At 35.0% G+C, this 22,908-nt stretch overlaps 1 protein-coding gene across 2 annotated transcripts in view; it reads left to right on the top strand.

Moving 5' to 3' along the window:
• Positions 1-22,908, top strand: part of LOC150102865 (uncharacterized) — a 151,294-nt gene that overhangs the window by 75,920 nt on the left and 52,466 nt on the right. For both annotated transcript variants that reach the window (XM_090397979.1, XM_090397980.1), the window contains 2 exons: positions 8,049-8,096; positions 15,692-15,767. In XM_090397979.1, coding sequence (XP_090254105.1) covers positions 8,049-8,096; positions 15,692-15,767 — 124 coding nt within the window. The remainder of the gene's footprint in view (positions 1-8,048; positions 8,097-15,691; positions 15,768-22,908) is intronic.

Consider the following 22,908-nt stretch of genomic DNA (forward strand, 5'->3'; position numbering starts at 1 on the left):
ACTGACAATTCTTTAGCTGCTTCTCGTACAACACGAGCTGGTATATCATCCAATCCCACAGATGTATTGACATTGAGGTTATGCAATAGACTACTCACCTCCACTTCATTAACCACAATTCCCGTATAATCTACTGGTTTATTCGTTTCTGCAATGTCACCACCTGGATGATATACTTTTGCAAAGTGCTCACTCAGTAACTCAACTATCTCAACTGATTCAGTTACCTCCCTACCATCGGCATTCTTTAAAATCAATCTGCCATGTACATTTTTCCTTTTACTTGCTACATATCTAAAAAACTGTTTAGGATTCTCTTTAGCCTGCATGGCCAATGTTCTTTCGTAATCCTTTTTTGCTTTTCTTACCACACTCGTCACCCTTCTGGCCTGCGCTTTATACCGTTCATGTGCCTGCCGGTCACCCTTCTCCTTAAATTCCCTCCATAGTTGTTTCTTTTTTTGCAACTCAAGCTTAATGGTGTTATTCATCCATTTAACCCCTACTTGATTTATTATTCGGACTCTAGGTATACAGTCAGCCATTGCTTCATGCAAGCACTTCTTAACTACCTCCCATGCACTATCAACTTCTAGTCCTTGCAGTTGTACATACCATGGCACTGAACCAATCAAACTCCTAAGCTTGTCATACTTTCCCGCCCGATAATTCCACATGTACCCTGTCTTAATTGAAAATTCTACACCTTTAGCCACCTCCCAAGTTAAAACCCTATGATCACTCTCACCGATTGGTGGCAATGTGGTCATATTTGTTAGCCAAATCCTCAGATGTAATTACTAGGTCAAGCACTCTCTGACCCCTAGTATTTTCCATTACATGCTGTCGCAGATAGTTATCCCTTAATAACCGCATAAAATCCAGTTCCTTCCTCCCGTGTGTCCTCTCCTCACTCCAATCAATGCGACCATAGTTGAAATCTCCCATAATAATCACCCTCCTTCCACCCATTTCTTCTATTTGCTTGTGCATACTGTCACCACCATCTTTTCCATCACCTGGTCTATAGCAGCACCCAATTGTATATTTAGTTCTGCTAGCCACAATCTCACACCAAATGGCCTCAAATGTGCTCTTTTCTCTATCCTGCAATTCAACTTCTATTCTCCTTGGCTGGAGCTCATCAGCTATCATCAACAATACTCCTCCCCCCATTTTATTCTCTCTGTCATTCCTGAACACACTATACCCATCACATTCAATCCCACTAGTTATATCATCTACAGTCAGCCATGTTTCACTAATACCTATAACCTGTGGTCTGGAAGTGCCAACCATGGCCAAAAACTCTTCCTTCTTGTTCCTAATACTCCTAGTATTCGTGTACATGAATTTAAGACCCCCATTAGCCCCAACCCTACCTTGATGCCTTATATTAACTCTCCCACTCTGATTTGTTGTCCTTATTTGCTCTGGCATATTATATTCATTCTTACATTCAACTGCCTCCATAAGGACTGTATCTCTACCCCCACCCCCTAACAAATCTAGTTTCCCTGAATTTGCATATCCACTACATTCAGCAACACTTTCTCAAATCTTCTTACACCGTAACCATTCAAATGCAAGCCATCCATCTTATATAGATCCTTTCGTCCATCAAACTCACTCCACACATCCACAAATTCCACACCACTCGTCATACATAACCCACGCATAAAGTCATTTGCAATTATAGCCCTCCTTTTAAACATTTCACTGTCATACCGTGGCAAAAGACTAATCATTCTAACTCTCTCACTCTTTTCTTTTGCTACCTCAAACAATTCATTCAGGTCTTCTATCATTTCCATTTTATCTCCTTTCAAATCATTCGTACCTGCCACAACAATCATTTCTTTCACCTTTTCATTTTGCTCTCTAATAGACGCAGTTACGTCCTTTATGGTCGCACCAGGTTGGTACGATTTTGTCAAATCCTCTACTAACACACCTCGTACTAACGAGTCTCCATACAGCACTCTATCCTTCATTTTGTTCATGTTCACATTCATACGTCTATTTTTCCTGTCATACCTTTTATTATTGGTTGGTTCATTCAGTCTACTTTTGTTCATGCACTCTAGCTGCTGTTTTGCTCTTTCTATCGCACTATTCAACAACGCGATCTCACTCAATGCATCTATCTCATCTTTTTTGTTCTCTGAGAAACCATTTATACTATCATTCACACTTTCTACATTCACACTCTCACAATTTTCATGTACAACCTTGCCTTTTCTTGTCATATCCCTATTTCCTTCATTCTGAAGGTTGACAAAAATATCACACTCACGATCCGAAATACACTTCAATTCCGCATTCTCCCTACATTTTCTACACACATTCAATCCTTTATCGTCATCTAACCACACTCCGACCGCACTCCGCAAAGCGTACATTTCACAGCTAGTACACTGACTCATTTCTTTTATGCTACCGTTCTTTGATAACGATGGCGAACCTTCATTACTGGCCGCCATTTTCCTACGCACAGGTGCCATATTTATCTGTAATGTGTTTTGTCAAATTAAATGTTATAACACACCAAAAATAGACGCACTAAAATACGCAAGGCAAACAAAACAAAACTACACAATATTAAGTAATTTGTATCGATAACTGAAAATGATACTTATCTTATCTGGAGCTTGCACGAACACTACTCATTACGAATTCATCTAGCGGCGACTTCCCGACATAGATTATGTTATAAAACACTTTAGTACACTAACCACGTTAATAAAGCTCTAATAATATACCAAAATTAAACACTTAAGTCCATTATACCCCTAATGTTTATTTGAACAAAATTAGTTTAATTTTATTCCTCAGTACTATGCATTATTTCCATTAAATTGACATAATGATCACTATAACAGTGTTTGCTATAGTGAGAATTCAGCACTTAGTATAATCTGCTAAATTGGGAATGAATAACTTGTATAGTCAGTTTGCACTATTGTAATTGACACTCAATTACTGTAAGCATTGCATGTAGGTTGTTATAGGGGGTAGAGAATATAGATGGCATGCATTGGAAAATCGGCACAGTGTCAGGACAAATAATTATTATGCGTGACTTTGACTGTGGAGACATAAATTATAAGGAGGAATGGTCACAGGAAGGGAAACAAATGGAATTTATACAGCTGCTAAAAGATAATTATCTGAGGTAACATGTAATAGAGGGGACTCAACTTTCAAGAGTGCTAGAGCTAATCATAGTATCAGAGAATTAGGTAACTATTAGCTACACCATCTCCACTTGGTAAAAGAGTCATGTGATCTTCACCTAAGAGAGATTGCCAGACATGCCAAATCTTCTATTAAGAAGAGTTATATGTGAAATTACAAATCAAGTGATTATGAGAAACTGAGAAATCAGCTTAGACCAGTGTCATGACATAATAATTTGGAGGAGAAAGATAGCAGTGCATAGAGGCCCTAGACGGTCTAGGGCAGGGGTGTTCAACCCGTTGATTGCGGAGCGATTTTTGGTCGATCTCTTGTGTATTCTTCCTTACTTACAAATTTAATTAAAACTGAAAACGTAATATTTTATTTATCATTATTTTGTATTATTTTTAATTTGCTTTAAGTGTATTGCTATTGTTTATTTATTTTTCGTTAAAATTTTCAAATCAGTAATTTTCTTGTAAGTCCGAGTAAATTAATTAATTTGGATCAGTGGAAGTCGAACAGCAAGCTGAGTGAATACGATTATAAGCAAAGTGTAAAAACTCGATTGTAGCTTAAATATTAAATATTACATCGATTTTTTACTTAGGTTAAGTCCCATGTGAATATTGTAAAAAAATAAACTTTGTCTTGGTATAGTTTGTATTAGATGTTTTTGTAAATAACTCTTTTGAAGCTAACTGTATATACTGCTTTAATAAGAATATGTTAGAATGTTAAAAACAAAGGCAATGTTTTTGTTGCTGAAGCTGTACATGGCGGCATTAGAAACATTGTTATTGAAACTTGTATGTATGAGAAAAGCTTGCAGGCTCTAAGTGTAAACATCTCCGAAGTCAGTCAGAAAGAGTTCAAACAACTTTCCGATGGCCAGCAACTTACAATCAAAAGAAAGTGGAGGAGAACAAAAGGCATGCTGAACTTGAAACTTAAGATGAAAGACTCATATCAATTCTTTGGGGGTTGGAAAACTTCATGCGAAGTCTCAGAGGAGGCCTAATAAAAAAGGACTGAAGCAAGCAGAAGGGGTCCCAGTTCCAGAATTGCTGTCAGAGAGGAGGCTGCCTGGTCCAGAGTCGCCATCAGAGAGAGAGAGAGACTACCCGGATCCATGTTGCTTGAGAGAGGAGTTTCCTGCTTCCAGAAAGGAACTTCTCGGTTCAAGGCGTCGCAAGAGACAGACTACTTCTAGGCCGCAGACAAGGTTTCAAATTGCCGAAAGGAAAAGTTCCCATTGCCGGAGAAAAGTTTCCAGGCCAGGTTAATGTCAGACATTCACTAGTGTGTTGCGTTTTCATTATAATTTGATGAATCAAACAACTTCACTGATATTGCTCAGTTAATGGTATTTATTCGCATGGGATTTCAAGATTATTCAAGTAAAGAAGAACTTTTGAAAATTATACCATTATTGGGAAGGACTAGGGGGAGAAGACATTTTCTCGGCATTTGATGAATTTGTGAAACAACACAAACTTCTGCTTTTTAAACTTGTATCTATTACTACTGATGGTGCTCCTGCAATGATAGGTAATAAATCAGGCTTCATTTCATTATGTAAAAACGATGACAAATATCCAGATTTTTTAACATACCACTGTATTATTCACCAACAAGTACTGTGTAGTAAAAGATTAAGTACTGTGTAATAAAATTGTAAATTCTGTTCGAGGAAAAGCCCTGCAACGACAGTTATTTAAATTACAGGAAGATGATGATAGGGAACTTCTGTTGTACAATAATGTTCGCTGGCTCAGCAGAAGTCAATTTTTAGAAAGATTTCTTGTGTTAATTAATGATATAAAAAATTTTCTTGATGAAAAAGGAGTTATTTATCCACAATTGAGTGATAAAAGATGGTTGTTGCACTTATAATTTTTAGTAGATTTCTGTATGAAATTAAGTAATTTAAATTTAGCGTTACAAGGTAGAGATAAAAATTTAATTGACATGTTAAGTTCAATAAAAACATAACAAACAGTACTTACTTTTATTAAAGAAAAATATAAATGACCGCGAATTTAGACATCTCCCATATTTATTAAAATTTTTTGAATAAAATCAAGAAATGCTTTGCTATGATTTAAAAGAATTTATTCATGAAACAGAATTAGTTGAGAAAGAAATAAATTCAAGATTTAAAGATTTTAATAAAACTGAAATGATTGTATCTTTTATCAATAATCCATTTCAAGAAAACTTGAACATCACAAAAATTTCGAATAAAATTAGTGGGCTGTTTGATATAAACTAAGCTGAAGTAAAACTTTAGATAATAAACATTTAGAATAGTTTACATTTAAAATCAATAAACAATGAAGTCATTTGGAAGTATGCACATGAAAAATTCCCAATATTAACTGATATTGCGCAAAAAATTCTGTTGTGTTTCGGATCGCCACATAATACTTGTCAGAATCCACTTTTTCAAATATGACCGTCATAAAAAATCAATTAAGAAACCAAATTACAAATGATCATTTAGATGATTTCTGTGATTAGCCACTTCATATCAACTTGACTATGAAAATATTGTGAGGTCCAAACAATGCCAAATTTCACATTAACTTTTTTTTTAATCAACCAGCATTTCCTGTAACTTGTGAGTTTGTAATCAGTCTGCTGTTTTTTCTAACTTTGGTTTTCCAAAATAGAGAAATAAATATTTTATTCCAATATATTTGTTTGTTTTTTTTTTGTTATATTAAAATAATTAAAAGTGATAAATAAATTTTTAAATGCACAAATAAAGTTTTTAGTTGTTTATTTGTGCTTAATCTGATATCAGGTTGGGGGAACGTGATCTATATAAGAGAGTAAATCGCCGAATAATTTATATATAAGATAGTAGATCACCGAATAATTTATTATAGAAAAGTAGCTCACTTAGTAAAAAAGGTTGAACACCACTGGTCTAGGGCATCTATATACAAGTAACTTCATGTACAAAGTTTTGTTTGCTTATACTTGGATAAAGGATAAACTGAGAATATTTTTTGCCATCTTTAATTTATCATCATCAAATTCCTGCTACGTACCTTCAAGGGGTGTACAGGATATGATAGTACTACATGAAAATTTACATCATTACTAACTTCCTATCTACAATTTTCCTCCAAATCAGATAGATGATGTGGAGGTGCTTGCAATATTGCAGAACCTTAATGTGAACATAACCATGACATATCAGCCCACGAATTAAGAGAATGTGCAAGGAAATTGGCATCTCCTGTAACCAGACTGTTTAATTTAAGCCTCAGTTCTGGGAGGATGGCAAGAAGACAAAATAGTTCTGCTGCATAAAGGAGGCTCCAAGACAGAAGTTGCAAATTATAGGCCAGTCAGTATCTCAGGAGTAGTGGTTACAGTATTGGAGAAGTTATAAAAGATAGGATTCAGGACTGGGTTGGGCAGGAATATGATTATAGGAGCAGCATGATTTTGGGAAGGGAATAAATCTTGTCTTAGTAATATGCCTCCTTTTTATAATAAAGTGAAGTTGAATTGGATAAAGGAAATCTGGTTTGTGATACTGCTATTATTTGCAAACCCATTCAATAGAATTTGACACGAATTTCTTTTGATTCTTTTAAATGAAAGCAATTGATAACAAAATAACTAATCATATATGTCATTATATATCAGTAATGTCTGCATATTGTTGTGTAAAGTCTGCAGGTAGTTATTTGCATGACTGAGGTCTTTTATGTTACACAAATGAATAAGAGACTTCCAAATTCCATGAGGTATAATGCCTATAATGTTGATATTTCTGTTCAAGGTGTTATTTGAGTGAATCACTTCTGAAGACTCCATAAACATTCTAACAGAAAGGTGGCCTTCAGAGTAGGGCATGAAAGCATATCGCCAGTCTATATCATGATGTGCAGTGGAACCACTTTTATCCTTATGTTACATGCTGCCTGCATACTCATTCTTATGGATTTCTTGGATCTTATGGACCAGTGTAAATCTTGCCACAAGAACGTTGGATCCTGTATACCCAAGGGCATTTTACAAATGGTCTTTAGGGAAGCATAGGAAGTTTTGTAAGATGTGGACTAGTTTAAAGGTAGTTCAGGTGTTAACTATTCTTAAAAGATGCTGTCTTGACATTTTATATGTAAGGTAAAGAAATGATGCCCTTGTCATTTATAGATATATCTGAGCCTGTTTATCAGAAAATAGTAGTTGTTAATGACTGTTTTTTGAAAAGCCATTTAGAAGGAATTAGTTGAACAAGTAAGTTCATTCTTAAAGCTGGTTCTTTAAGGTTGTAATGATACCTAACTTCTGTTGAGGATGATCAAATGAACTGGCACATGTAAATATTGTCCTGTCCTGTGTGAGTTGGTTTTCTGTAGACATCTAATTTTGTGCGTTCACCATTTATTTTTTTGATAGATATCCAAAAAAGATTATCCTTCTCATTCTTAAGGAGAAACTTAATAAAATAATAAAAAAATGTGTTATTTCCTTAAGGGTGTGTTTTCGGACAATAAAAACATCATTCACATGTCACCACCAAATGTATGATCTTTAGGGTCTCTGGTGCTAAGACTTCATTCTCAAATTTCATTATAAATAAATTGGCAATGGGAGGTAATAGTGGTGAACTAATCATCGTTTGCAGTTTTTGCTTAGAGGTCATCAGGTTCTTCTTGAAATCCAATATCCACTCAGTGGTCCACTAACAATAATGTTATACTTCTTCACAACCTTTTTTAAATGGAATTGATCAAAAATAAATAATAAGTTGGCACATGGTTTCAGCTATATACACAATAATTGTAAATTAAGTTTTCATAAATATAACTTGAATCTTGGTATCCTTTTTTACTTTGTAGGTATTGGAGCTGTCGGAAACATATTGTCCTGAAATTTCTGAGTATAAAGTAAGTTCATATTTAACACTTAGTATAGCATAAGAAAATATTGCACTTTATATGAGGAATGTGCTGAATAATTGAAATGGGATCAAAAGTAATGTTATTTGTTATAGAGTAGTTGCACGAATTACTAAAAATAATGTGCTTCAAAAGGAATAACTTTCAAAAACTTGTGGTACTAAATTGAGCTATTTTTCAAATCTTGAAATGCTTATGGAACTAATCTTCAGACTGCAGTAAGCTAAGTACTTAATAAATTCTTTCAACTGCATTCGAATCTTCAGGCCTGCACCTTCACATTAGTGAGCTAATATATCTCCCAACCTGACTGTCATTGATGTTTGATGGTTGACTTCTATCACACTTTTTTAGGAGTAGGATGGATATGAGATTGCTTCCATTCATTTGGATAAGTACCAGATATGTATAATAGATTGTAGAGATGATTCAGGGTGGGTGTTAATTCTGGAGCACAGTGTTTGAGAACAATTGGAGAGATGCCATCGGGACCAGAAGACTTTTTAGCATCCAAGTTTTTTAGTAGTTTCCTGATTTCTTTTTGTCAGAAAACTGAAGGAGGCATATGGTGCTTGGATTCCAGTATTATTATGTAACACCTCCAGGGAGTCCAAAGACTCATCTAGGGAGGGCATCTGCTCTACAACTCTCCATCTCTACCACTCCACCAACCGCAACTACCTTCATCATCTACACCCATGTCATCTACCGCCGACCACTACCACTAGTATTTTTCACAGACAATTGCAAACATCCATGCCCATGGTGGAATTCGAACCTGCAGCCTTTTGACTGGAAAGCAGATACACTAACCACTTGGACAACGAGGCTGGCAGTATGGTAAGAGGTAATTTTCCTTGGTCATCAATGCAGGAATTTGAGAAAAAAAGTGATGCCAGGAGGTCAGTTTTATCTTTAAGTAAAGTAATAGTGGGCCATCAGGATGAAAGAGAGAGAGAGGTGGAAGTGCAGGAGAGCAGAAGTTGTGTCCAACAGCTTTAGCGAGGGACCAGAAGGCACAGCTTCCATTAGGTAGGAGACAAGTTTTTTTCTGTTGGCCTTTATGAAATCAAATTTGGATTTGTTGATGACTGATTTGCATATGTTGCATGCTTTAGTGTAGGCAGAATATGAAGCTGGAGTTCTTGAAGTGAGCCACTTGCAGGAAGCTAATTTTTTTTTCTTTGCTTTGGTACACTTTCTGTTGAACCAGGGCTTAGAAAGCAAATGAGGATTATGCCTTGAATTGGGGATGAAGGGCTTCATACCAGTGAGAATAATTTCTGTAACTCATTCCCTCAGGTGTTAGGGTCAGATGAATGGAAACAATAGTTAAACCAAGAAAAGGAGTAGAAGATATTCCACTCATCTCAGTTGGCTCCTCTGTAGTGGCAGAGAACATGAGGTTGGGAGTGGTTGAGAGAGGGGCATTCTATGAGAAGAGACTTGCACAAGATTGTGGTCAGTTGCCAAGAGGAGAGATGACCTCTACAGTGTATCTGGAAGGAGAATTTGGAGAGTGAAGTGGGTTATCAGGAATTTGAGTAGGTAGATATACAATATGTGTTAGGTGTTACTTACGGGAAAGATGTACTTCTCATACAGCTTGGTCAGTGGTGTTGGAATAGGGGAGACAGTTGGAATTGTGGATGTTGTGGTTGCTCAGGAAGATGACCTCACTATTTGGATAGCTGGATTGTAGATGGTTGAGTCTCATGGAAAGGAATGTTAAGAGGTCAGGATGGTTATTTGGAAACCAATAAATGCAACAAATGAATGTTGCTAAATGGGACAAGGAAACCTTGAGCTATAAAGTGTCAAAATCAGGGAATTCTAAATTAGCCATTCTCTGCATTCTGTGTCAGATTTAACAAAGGCACAGGTTCCACCCTTGTGGCAAAAGGAATCTTGAAGTGTGTAGTCCGGGCACTGGATGTGGATAGTAGGAGATATTGCATTTTGGCTTTCTGTCAGGAATAGGATGTCTGCAAGTGGTGGTGAATGTCACTTATGTTTGTCTATGTATTGTGTCTGTTTGTGGTGTAACTTTCTCATGAGATTAGTTTATGACAGATTCATTTGTGTTGTAATGTTACTGTAATTGTTTGTAGGAGTCTTCATAAGTTTAATTATGATTAGCTGGAAAAATATAGTGGGGACATGCAATGAGAGAGATAAACTCTCGGACATAACTTCCACACAGAGAGGGAAACCAGTCCATACTATGATGTGGCTTTGACAGTTCCCCCCCACATACTACTACTACTTAGACTCCCTCTCGGCATGACCTGGTAGAGTATGTGGCAGCGGGATTATGTGCCAGTTGACTGGGAAGCCTCCTGACTCATTACTGACAGGTTCAGGCCTATGCACTAACTGGTGGCCAGCATGCAGCACCACCATTTTAACTGATGTATCCTTGAATGGAGGAGGTTATGTGCCTTGAAGGGTATCACTCACACTGTATGGGGGGGGACAGAAACCAGAATCTCTGCTGTGAGACCAAACATGGCATTTGCCACTTCAGACCTCCAATAAGCTGGCGTTAAAAAAGTAAGTTTAGATGGATAGGAAGAGCATTCTAGCGTCTAGTTGGCATTTTCTCCAACTACAAGGTATCCTTTTGCATCGGGACTGTTCGCTGCATTCCAACTGATGATGGGTTGAGTCCCCTAATTAGAGGTTTTCAGCCAATTTAATGAAGTAGGTTTACCATTCCTATGTTGCATCCCTCTAAAAGTAAGCTTGTGTGTGTGTGTGTGTGTGTGTGTGTGTGTGTGTGTGTGTGTGTGTGTGTGTGTGTGTGTGTGTGTGTGTGTGTGTGTGTTCGTTCATAGGCCTAATTTGCCAGTTTTGAAGGATAAAAAACCATTTTCTGAGAGGAAGAAACCCTCCACCTACACATGAGACCAGCTAACTCACCTTTAATTGAAAATCTCAGATAAAAGTTCTTCACATCATAAATGGGATTTAAACCCAGGTCTTTTCAACTAAAAGCTTAATCAAAACTGACTGAGCTACAGAGGCTGAATTTATGTGACTTAGAGGTAAGTTTGCAAATAATCTTGTTGCCACTGTCTTATAGGGGGTGTGTCTCTGGAGAGAGTCTTCTGTATATAGTGTATACAGAGGGGCACAATGGTCACAATTTATAAATAAGGTTGGATGATGTTTTCCATATGTGTTTTACCAAAGAATTCATTACCGCATCTTCTGTGCTCCAGATAACCACCATGTAAAAAAAAAAGTAAGCAAAGAAATAAATTACATATAGAGATAGGAGGAGAGAATAATGTAAGCCTCCCAATATCTTTCATATCTCCTTTGCAAATATCTGTCATCTCAACATTTGTCTTTGTTAGTCTAATGTCTCACATTTTGATTGTCAGACATACAAAAATATTTTGTGAAAATTTGGAGAAAAGAGCAAAACTAATAAGAATGGCAAATACCTGTTGGATTTCTGCTAAGGACACGGACTAGTTATTATTAACACAATGTTCCAACATAAAAATGTGCACAAATTCACATGGAGAGAAGAGGCAAGGAATAAGAAAAGTCTCATCAACTATGTTATTGCTGATAGTGATGTTTTTTCCCTTGTGTAGGACACCAGAGTGTACAGAGGATTTGAAATTGGAAGTAATCACTATTTAGTTTTGAGCAGGATAAAATTGAATTTTATACTGAAAACAAGAACATGTAAGAAATTTTTTAACGCGAATAAAAGTTGAGTAGCTCTCAGATGTAAACTGTAAAAAAAAATACACAAACATTATTCAAGAAAAAATGAAAGAGTTTGATTTCAGAACAGAAACCAAAACTTGGAGATTCAGTGGCAAGTCCTGAAGAAAACACTGATTGATTAAGCCAGAGGCATGTGGTGAGGTTGTCTGCAAGAGAAAAAAAAATCATAACTCTATGGTGGGCACAGTAAGTGAAAGAGGCAGTAAAAGAAAAGAAAAAAGCATATCAAAAGGTCCTGGAAAATAAGTCAACTTTTGCTCTTAGAAAATACAGAGACAAATGTAAGAAAGCTAAACACTGTAAAACTAGCTAAACAAAAGTCATGGGAAGGCTTTGGTAAGAACATAGAAAATAAATATCAAGAAGGTGGCAAGATATTCTGGATGTTCTGTTGAAGAAGCTCAGAAATGGAGTAAAGATTGCTGTAAAAGGAATTATAGATGATAAAGGTGACATGAAAACTGGAGAAAAAGATATCCTTGATGTATGGAGTAATTACTTTGAAAAATTGCTAAAAGGAACAAGCAGTGATAGCACAGTGGTAAAAAAACACTCAACAGGGATGCAGTCAGGAATACATATCCATACTTGAAGTAGAAAAAGCCATCAAAAGCCTGAAATGTGGAAAGGCAGCAGGAGTAGATGATATTCGACAAGAAATGATCACGTATGGAGGTATAAAAGTCTTATGGTGGCTGCACTGCATTGGCAAGTGCAGCCACCTGTAAGTGAATGATTACAGGAATGATTGGTAAGTGAAGTGCACTGCCTAGCAGTGTGACGAGTATAAAGAACAGTGAATGAACATATTTAAGGAGATATAGCTTGACAGTTTATATCCATGACAGTGGGATCTACTATGATGAGTCTTTAAGACTTCTTGGAAGTCTGATGATGATAATTTTAAACTATCTTCTGCACATGAAATAGTTTATGAATTCTAAACATGTGGTTTCAGTACATCAGAATTTTTAATATTTTCAATAAATAGGATATTTTTCCTTTAAGACAGGCATGTCAAACTCGTTTACCTCCAAGGGTCAAATTAACGATTATCAAGCCACGGGCCTCAACAGAAAAAATCTCAGAATAAAGTGGAAACAGATTTTTTAATAATAACATTAGAGTATTTAAGTACAAAATACAACCATGTTACAAAAATACATATAAAATATAAAGTTTACATATTTAAATAAAATTATACATATCATTTTTTTGAAGAAACTTGACAACTTTTTTCATTAATGAAATCTTCAAAATTTGGTTGAATTTGTTGAGCTGTAGTTATTTTCAATATTGCTTGCACATGTTTGTCTGTTAATCTTGATCTTTCCACGGTTTTATTATTCTTTAAAGTTGCAAATAGTGGTTTGCATAAATATGTGCTACCGAACATAGATAAAACATGATTTTTTGCACCTAATACATTGGGATATCGATTGACTGATAAATAATTATAGAACTTTGGAATTCCAACATCCACATATTTTTGTTTCAATACTAAATTGCACTGAATTTCGATTAATTCCAACTATAAATTGTCATCAACAGTTTCAACATCAGTTGATAGAGGAGAAGTAAATAGGTGAAACTGATTTTCATATTTCTTAAAATATCAAAATCTTCTTTCGAATTCATTTTCTAATAACTTAATTTGTTTGGCATATTCTGAAAATTTCGATTTCGGTGATTTTTGTAATAATGATTGACAACATTCAAAATGGGATAAATTTTCTTTTTGAATTTGTTTTTGCAAAAGTAATAATTTCTGTTTGAAAATGTTAATATTGTCAAATAACATGATAACTACTTGATGTTTGCTTTGTAGCTGAAGATTAAGTTAACTAAGGTGACTTGTAATGTCAACTGAAAAAGCCAGATCCTTGATTCATTGATCATTTTTAAATATTTCACATTCATAATTTTTTGATTCTAAACAAATGATAATTTTGTCCAGCACTTTGAAGAATCGCTTTAAAACATTATGACTGGAAAGCCATATAATTTCTGTATACTCCAATTTGTATAATAAGGTAGATCACTATATTCACTTTCTATATCTTCTAGAAAACTACTAAACTGGTGATGATTAAGCCCATGTGCACGAATTTAATTTACAATTTTACTGACATTTTTAGAACATGTCTAATATTTAAAACTTTGGAGCATAGTGTTTATTGATGAATAATGTGATGAAAATGTTGAAAATTATTATTACCTTGTTCTTTGCATTTTTCTTTTAAATTTGTGACAACTCCTTTAATAACACCAGTCATGGCAGGAGCACCATCAGTTGCAAGACAAACTAGCTTTTTTAACAGTAAATTGTATTCATTCAAAACTTCCATAAGGGCTTAAAAATATCAACTCCAGTGGTTGTATCATGCATAGGAATAATTTCTAAAAGTTCTTCACATACTTTTAAGTTCATATCACATTGACGAATAAAAACAGCCAGCTGAGCGATATCCCATACATCTGTACTTTCGTCAATTGCAAGGGAATAGGTCTGACGTGTTTGAATTATTGATTTTAGTTGATTCCTTAAATTCCCGGTTATATCATCAATTCTGCTAGCAATGGCATTTCGAGATAAGCTTATATTTTTAAATTTCTTTAATTGATCAGGACACAACACTTCAACTGCTTTAATAATATATTAATGAATAAATTCTCCTTCAGTGAATGTTTTCGAATTGCTTGCAATTAAATGTGATAACAAATAACTGGTGTTTACCATAGCTCTATTATCTTCAATAGGTTTGGTAAATACACTCACTTGTTGATTTTGAAGTGCCAACTTTAATTCTGACAATTTATCTTCACGAAGTTTAGCAACATATTTGTCATAGTTTTTTTTTATGGTTTATATTGTAATGCCTTTTAATATGATATTGTTTGCAAACTGCAATAGAGTTTCTACATATCAGGCATAATTTTTTTTTTCCTTGAATACACAAATATTGTAACTCCCATTTTTCTTGAAAACTACGATGTTCTTCTTCAATTAATTGTTTTTTACTCATACTGGTTGAAGGTTTCGACATTATTTTTATAAATTCTTTATTAATTATAAAGAAAACACTACACTTTCTTATGACTTGAAAATTGCTAACGCTAGCCTCCAATTGCTGTGGTCAGTGGATATAGCCACATATGTAGACTTGCTCATAAAAATTTGGTAAAATTCGATATTTATGTAGTGGTGTAAGAAGATTTTTTGAAATGACAAATAGAACATTATTTCCTTTAGAAATTGCAGATTAGTTTGACGTATAAAATAATCTTAAGTGGAAATGTTAATTTTTTAAATATGTTTATTTAATTCGGTGTTGTCAAAGTTAAATAACCATATTGGTTACAAAGTTTGGCAGGCCGCATGTTACTTGTCGGCGGGCCCTGTGTTTGACATGCCTGCTTTAAGATGATGTAATCAGTTTTGTTCAGCAGTTAATATATATTATAATATCTCATATTTAAAAACAAAAGTACTCAGTCAAAATGAATTTTCTCAGAATATAACTCTGAACAGATTAAGTAACTATACCAGTGACTTTTCTTTCACTTTGATTTCCACCCATTGAAAGGTTATAAATTTAGCACTGTGCTTGTGCCAAAGGTTATATTTTTATTTTATGGTAAATCCCATATATTTTTCATATTTATAGAAGTTGGTTGTTTTTTTATTAAAATAATTTACTACATGTTTTGCTTAAAGTGACCATCATGTTTTACTTGAAATGTTTGCTTCTTCTTTTTTTTTTTTTAATAATTTGAATATGGATGATGTTTATGCATCGCATTTTTTTCCAATTTGTCTAATATTAACCTCTTAGGAAGGAAAAGTTATTGGATATGATGCTCGAAGTGACAGCGTAGAAATTGAGTTGACAAAGGGCGGTACAAAAAAGCGTATGTATTAATTTTTGTAATTGCATTGTTTTTATTATTTTCACAGATTAGAAAGTGACTTTTCAAAAAAAAAAAAAACTGAAAATTGGATATTAAATCTTTGGTTAGGTATATGCAGGATGAAAAGGTTCATCCACAAAACTTAGACAGTCTGATTGTTGTTGTGCTTTGCAAAATGGGTATATTATATTCTTAATAATGATTAACATATATGAGTTAATAAATTCTGTATTTCTTCCTTGTTACAAGGACATCATTAGGAAGATTTGAATATGTCAACTGATTAGAAGATCAGTTGACACATTCAAAACATGAGTTCTGTAGCATTTTAGTCACAACTGAGTAAACAGGAGAATGGGGTGTAATTATATATATATATATATATATATATATATATATACACACACACACACACACACACACACACACACACACATGAATAATATACATGTGTATCTATCTCTCTCTCTCTCTCTCTCTCTTGGCTGCAGTAGTTGTTCTATCAGCTGCAAAGGATATTAAATTTCTATATCAAAGATATATATATTTTTGCTATGATAATTCTCTTCTGTTCTTAAGAATCAATTTTACTTTTCAATAATTTAGCAAAAATTTAGTCTTCACACTTCTATATACAAAAAAAAAAAAAAAAAAAAAAAAAAGAGAGAGAGAGAGAATGAAAAGAAAAAAACAGTTTAATAACTGTAAGGTACATTAAATGAAGAATATATACAACATACAGGATTTAATTCTAACAATAATTCAGCCCTTAAGTCCTTATTGTTCTAATGAAATACTCCTGCATTTGAGATGCTTGTTCATAGTGGAAAAGACGGGCAATAAGTCTCCTTCCCATTGGTCTGTAGACAGGGTCCAAAGCTTGCTGAGTTGCCTGTACAGCCCTGGTGTTCCACTTTACAGCACAGTCATGAGTGTTCATTTGTGGCTGTGTTGGGTGGGGAGCTCTAGCACTTAACTAAACTCCTGATAATGGACACTTCTTCATCCTGCTGTTTATTAGAGACCCTCAACAAGTGGCAACGACATCATGAAACCATAAAAACACCAACAGAAAATCAGAATAAGAAGCAGAAAACATCACTTTAAAAATAAAAATACCAAGAAATTATACTCTTATTTAATCCTTTATCCAAGTGTAAGCAAACATAGTTTACACGTGATGTTTCTTTGCAACTAGACTACTTGTATATAGAAGCTAATGACATCACGTTCATTTCCTTAGTACCCCTTAATACAAAGCACACATCCTTTGAGGCACTGTTTCTCAAACTTCATATATCGTGTACCCCTTCTTAAATTTTCATTATTACCAAGTACCCCCTAATTAATAAATTTAAAAAATAATTTCATTAATCAATTAAAAATAAATAAATTAATTAAAATTAATTAATTCATTCATTCATTTAAAATATTAATTCAAATGAAATATCTATTTTATTTGAATTTATATGGTCAGGTAAACAAAAAAATATGATTTATTTTTAAATTTTGGTTCTCTAGAGATGTCAGATGACACACTCTTATCAATTTCATTTGATCCAGATGCAATATCAGCGTTTTGTTGTCTTACAGCTACTTGTATTTGCTATATTGCTCTCTTTTGGGGGGTTTTATAAATCCAATCATTTAACCAATGATCCATATGTAACAATTTGAAAGCTAAAAAAAATACTGTATTTACTCGAATATAACTGTAACTTTTTTCCCAAAATTAAAGCTAAAAAATCGTGTTGCTAGATATGTGCAGGAATTTTTGGAAACTAAAGTTTTCAGAAAAAAACTGAAAATGGTGCAACTTACCAAGAAGCTCCTACTCGCTATCACTACAAGATCAGGACAGGAACCTTTGCGGTGGCTACGCTCAGTGACAGGCAAAAATCCAGTGCCAAACAGAACCCCTCTATTCTCTAGGAAGCAAGCAAACTCACCATCAGTGTGGGCAGACCCAGAAGAGTTACCAAGAATGAAGTAATGCAGAAGTTATATATATCCCATATACAAGTGAAAAGGTGTAACACCTTATTATTAAATTACTCTCAATTAGAGAGCTTAGTTCTAAATTAAATTCAAAACACCAAGAATTTGTATTCTTGTTTATTCTATAAGCAAACATAGTTTGCACATGAAGTTTCTTCATGACTAGGCTGATTGCATGTAGATGCTAATGACTTCATATTAAAACATTCATGCACAAACTACATTTGCTTACATTTAGATAAAGGAAATGTCTACATGACAGTTTTGCTGTATTTTGCAAAGGCATTTGATAGAATATTGCATGGAACTCTGTTACACAAATTGGAACAAATGGGGATGAATATCACACTGGTTATGTGGATAAGAGGATGGTTGCTGGACAGATTTCAAAAGTGGTATGTGGAGGGACAGAATCAAGACAAAAACAGGTGACTAGTGGTATGCCACAAAGTTCAGTGCTGGGACCACTACTGTTTAATTTGCACATAAATTATATAGGAAATAACATGAAAGGAATATTCACTTGTTTGCTGATGATACAAAATTAGGTAGAGTAATAGTTAATCAAGGTGAAGCGCTTGCATGATCATTTGAATAGGCTGTCAGTATGGGCAAAGGATAATGGGTGTCAGTTTAATGTGGAGAAGTGTAAAGTTGTGCATTTTGAGATAAATAGATAATAAGCTGTGTACCACATTGGCAGAACTGTACTCCAGGAAAGAAGTGAAGCTAGAGATTTAGGGGCTATGGTAGACAGAGAGTTAAAGTCTAGAGGACATATTGCTGCGATTGCTAAAGTAGCATATGAGATTACTTGGCTATTGAAGAACACACTAACAAGAGAGATAAGGAAGTTGGTATTCCCCTTTATAAACCTTTGATTCATCCACATCTGGATTACTCTGCTCAAGTCTGGTTTCATGGGGATGCAGAGGTGGTGGAGAAAATTCAGAGGTGAGGGACCAAGATGGTGAGTGGTCTGTGGAATGTTTCCTATGAGGATAGATTGAAGGTGTGTGATTGCAGAAGTTGGTTGATAGGAGAAAAGGAGGGGATATGATAGAAGCATTTAAGTTTCTTAAAGGGTTTTATAGGATTGATGCAGGGGAAATGTTTCAGCACTTGGCTAGAATGACCAGAATAAGAGGTCATCCCTGGAAGTTGAGTAAAGATGTGGTGAGTAGGGGTGTGAGGACCAGATTTTTTGCTTGGATTGTTGTGAATGAGTGGAATGGATTAGTTGTGAGTTGGAAAAATCAGCAAATTGACTGGCTCTTCTTCCATCAGCAAAGCATTGAATCATGTGACAAAATTGAATGTATTGCAAAAGTTGCAACATTGCAGTTCTTAAAACATTTAGTCGGTTTCCACATTTCCCTAAGCCTTGATGAAATGACGATTGCACAGCTTCCAAAGAATCTCAGAAGAAAGCTTTGAGTATTTTCTGGAGATACTTCACAACAACAAACCTCATTGCTTTCAAACATGCCCGAGCTCAAGCAAGACACATCTGCTGTCAGAGTCAAAAAAGAATGCTGGATTCAGTATATATCCTCCATAACAAGAACAATCAACACAAAAGAAGTCTGTGGCAAAATCCAGAAATTAAGGGAAAATAACCTCACACCAATTCTGTCCTTGAACACATGGGTGCACAGTAGCCTAAGCCTTGATGAAATGACGATTGCACAGCTTCCAAAGAATCTCAGAAGAAAGCTTTGAGTATTTTCTGGAGATACTTCACAACAACAAACCTCATTGCTTTCAAACATGCCCGAGCTCAAGCAAGACACATCTGCTGTCAGAGTCAAAAAAGAATGCTGGATTCAGTATATATCCTCCATAACAAGAACAATCAACACAAAAGAAGTCTGTGGCAAAATCCAGAAATTAAGGGAAAATAACCTCACACCAGTTCTGTCCTTGAACACATGGGTGCACAGTAGCAAACATCAGCAACACATTCTTATCCCCCTCTGAATTCCTTGCTCAAAAAAAAAGAAAAAGAAAGAAAACCAAAGCAGTAAAACAACAAATCCAGTTTTCTTGACACTGCACCAAAGAATACAACAGGCTTTTCACTGAAGAAGAAATGAAAGCTGCTTTGCTTAAGTGCTATCCAACTGCTGTTGGACCTGATAAATATCCATCACAAGATGGTAAAACATCTGTCAATAAGATACTTATTTTATCATCCATGGATCAACTGTTGCACCTTTGCAACAGAATTTTCTGTAGCATATTCCTGAGTACCTGGCAAAAGGTGCAACTATTATTATTGCCTTTTCATAAGCCATGGAAGAATCCAAAATCCGTAATTGCCATGACTTAGGAAAGGCAATAATAATTGACCAACTGCTTGTGCAAGATTCTGGCAGAAAATGGTTAACTCTTGTCTTATTCTGGAGGGAAACAACCTTTTTTCTAGAACACAATCTGGCTTGCAAAAATATCATGCTACTACAGATCATCGTCCAGCTGGAGGCATTCATTAAAGATTCTTTCGTAAACTGCGAGCATCTGGTATTGGTTTTATTTGATATGGAAAAAACATGTGACACAGCTTGGAGATTAAGACCTACACAATTATAGTCTTTAGTGGGTAGAATTCCCTCTGTTTATCAAGAACTTATTTTACCGAATTTTCCAAGTTCTTCCATTTCAATTTTTCAATAAGATACATCATTTGCAAGTGCACAAAAGGAAAAAACACATCAAAATGACATGTTACAATAATCCTATTCCTCCTATTTTTTTTTGTTTTATTTGGTTCCCATTAGGGAATTTTGCTTCGATGTTTGACTGCTTTGTCATGTTTTTCAAATATTTAGCATTGGTCAAATCAGTAGAAAGATTTAGTATTCGTCTGGCCAAAGCAGAAAAATTCCTGGTATACATGCATCATAACAAATGCAGTGATTCAGGGAAAAGCCTCCCCTTATCATGTGCAACCGTTAAAATTGAAGGATTTCCACAGCTAATGAGTAAACTTATTCTGCAGTACAATTTCTCAGAAAATTTCTTACAGCACTAGCTACCAGCTTATTCCTTGAAAGAGGCAGACTACAGACCAATTATAATCTATCAGGAGTAGTTGTTAAAGTATTGGAAAAGTTGGTGAAAGGTAAAATACTAGGATTTTACTAGAGTGGATAGGGATATTTAATCACTTTTTCAAAGATTCCCATGCATTGTTGACATTTTTCCCCATTCAGTAACTGATGCCATGGGACCAAAGATGTTATTCTCTTAAGTTGATCATAATTTCTAACTTTCTGGTTCAGAATGTAACCTGTTCTAATGGGAACATCAGTATAATTAGATACTTCCCACAGCATGATCACTATTACCAACTGGTGGTAAAATAGTCATATTCTTAACAGACTCCTTCTGATGCTATGAACAAATCTAACAATCTTTGAATTCCTTCTTTTACCTGCTGCTTGAGAAAGTTGTCTCGCAAAAATTCAATAAATTCCTCTTCATTCTTATCATGAGATTTCTCTTCTACCCAATCAATGTTTGGATAATTAAAGTCATCCATAGTGATCACTCGTTTAGTACCCATAAGGCTAAATTGGCCATGCATTTCCTTGTCCCTGTAACTGAGCTGCCAGGTCCGTAGCTACACCCTACTATATATTTCATTCTGTAAGCCTCCACTTCACACCAGATAGTCTCAAACTCACTGCTACATGGGACACTGTTACCATAATTGTTTTCTTGTGTTTCTAGCCCAACTGGGCTTAAGTCATTTGATATCATTAGTAGTACTCCCCCCCCCTTCCTTTCTTATCTCTTCTGTTGTTCCTAAAAATAGTATACACATTACTTGAACTCAGTTACCATATCTGATTCTGATTGACAGTTTCACTAATGCCAACAATCTTAGGCCATATCATATTCAATAAAGCAACGAACTCAACCCATTTGTTTCTGATGCTCTTGGCATTTGTGCATAGACATAACAAATTACCACCTAGCCTATTCTTATAATTAGATATACAATCTATTTTGCATTGTAGTACTTTCTCTTTTCCCTTCCCAGACATACTCAAAACGTTTGAACCAAAGAATATATATTTTCACTCCTTCACCAGACACATAATCATGTTTGAAAACCATTCATATCTTTATCACGTTTGCATACCATTGTTGAACTTTCACACACATTTTTCCCATTCCTCCTTTGATGATCTACTTCCCATTAAAAGATTCTCTGAATCTCTTCATTAGGTCTCACCCCAATAAGTAATTTTTCCAGGCTCCTGATGCCAAATGAATTAAAGTTCAAGTGCTGGTTGTCCCTGTTATACAAGCCTTTTCAGCCATCAATCCACATCTAAAAACTTGCATCTATTTCTTCTACACAGCCTGCACATGGAATCATTTCCTATCATTGCCCTCCTTCTTAACTCTGTAGTGTCGTAACTGGGTAGCAAACCTACAATTTTTTATCTGTCACATTTATTTCTTGCTTCTTCCAACAGCCTCATCATCATTATCAAATTCCTGACATGTTCCCTCAAGGGGTGTACAGGATACGATAGTACTACATGAAAAACTTACATCACTAACTTCCTATCTACAGTTTTCCTATAAATCAATCTGTTACCTGTCAAGACTCCAACATTATCAGATCTTATATTTCTGTCTTCTAATGCACTTTTTACTGTATCAATCCCATCTTAGTCTTCTTCTGGATCTTTCCTGCTAACCTTGCAGAGAACACTTGTTTTGCTAATCTTTCCTCTCGTATTCTGTTTAAGTGGCCATACTGCTTGAGATTAGCTCTGCTAACCCATTCCTGGATGCTAACAATGTCGAGTTCTTTCCTAATATCCTCATTTTTAATATGATAATGCCATTGATGCCATCTGTTCACGGCCCTAATCTTTCTCAGGACGTGCATATCTTGTGGTCTCAAACCTTTGCTCAAGTGTTTTATTTCTAACCCAGCTCTCAGATCCATAATTTAAAATTGGCTTGAAACACTATGTTGTATACAGCTAATTTAGTGTTGACTAATTTCTCTCTTATTCCATATAAATTTATTCAGTTGACTTCTTACAATACCAGCTCTGCTAATTCTGCTATTTTTAATTTAATTTGGAAATCTTCACTAAAAAGTGTGCCTAAATAG

Source organism: Typopeltis vanoorti, chromosome 9 (assembly GCF_054136105.1).
Source record: "Typopeltis vanoorti isolate ZY-2024b chromosome 9, IOZ_Tvanoo_1.0, whole genome shotgun sequence".
Lineage (NCBI taxonomy): Eukaryota > Metazoa > Arthropoda > Arachnida > Uropygi > Thelyphonidae > Typopeltis > Typopeltis vanoorti.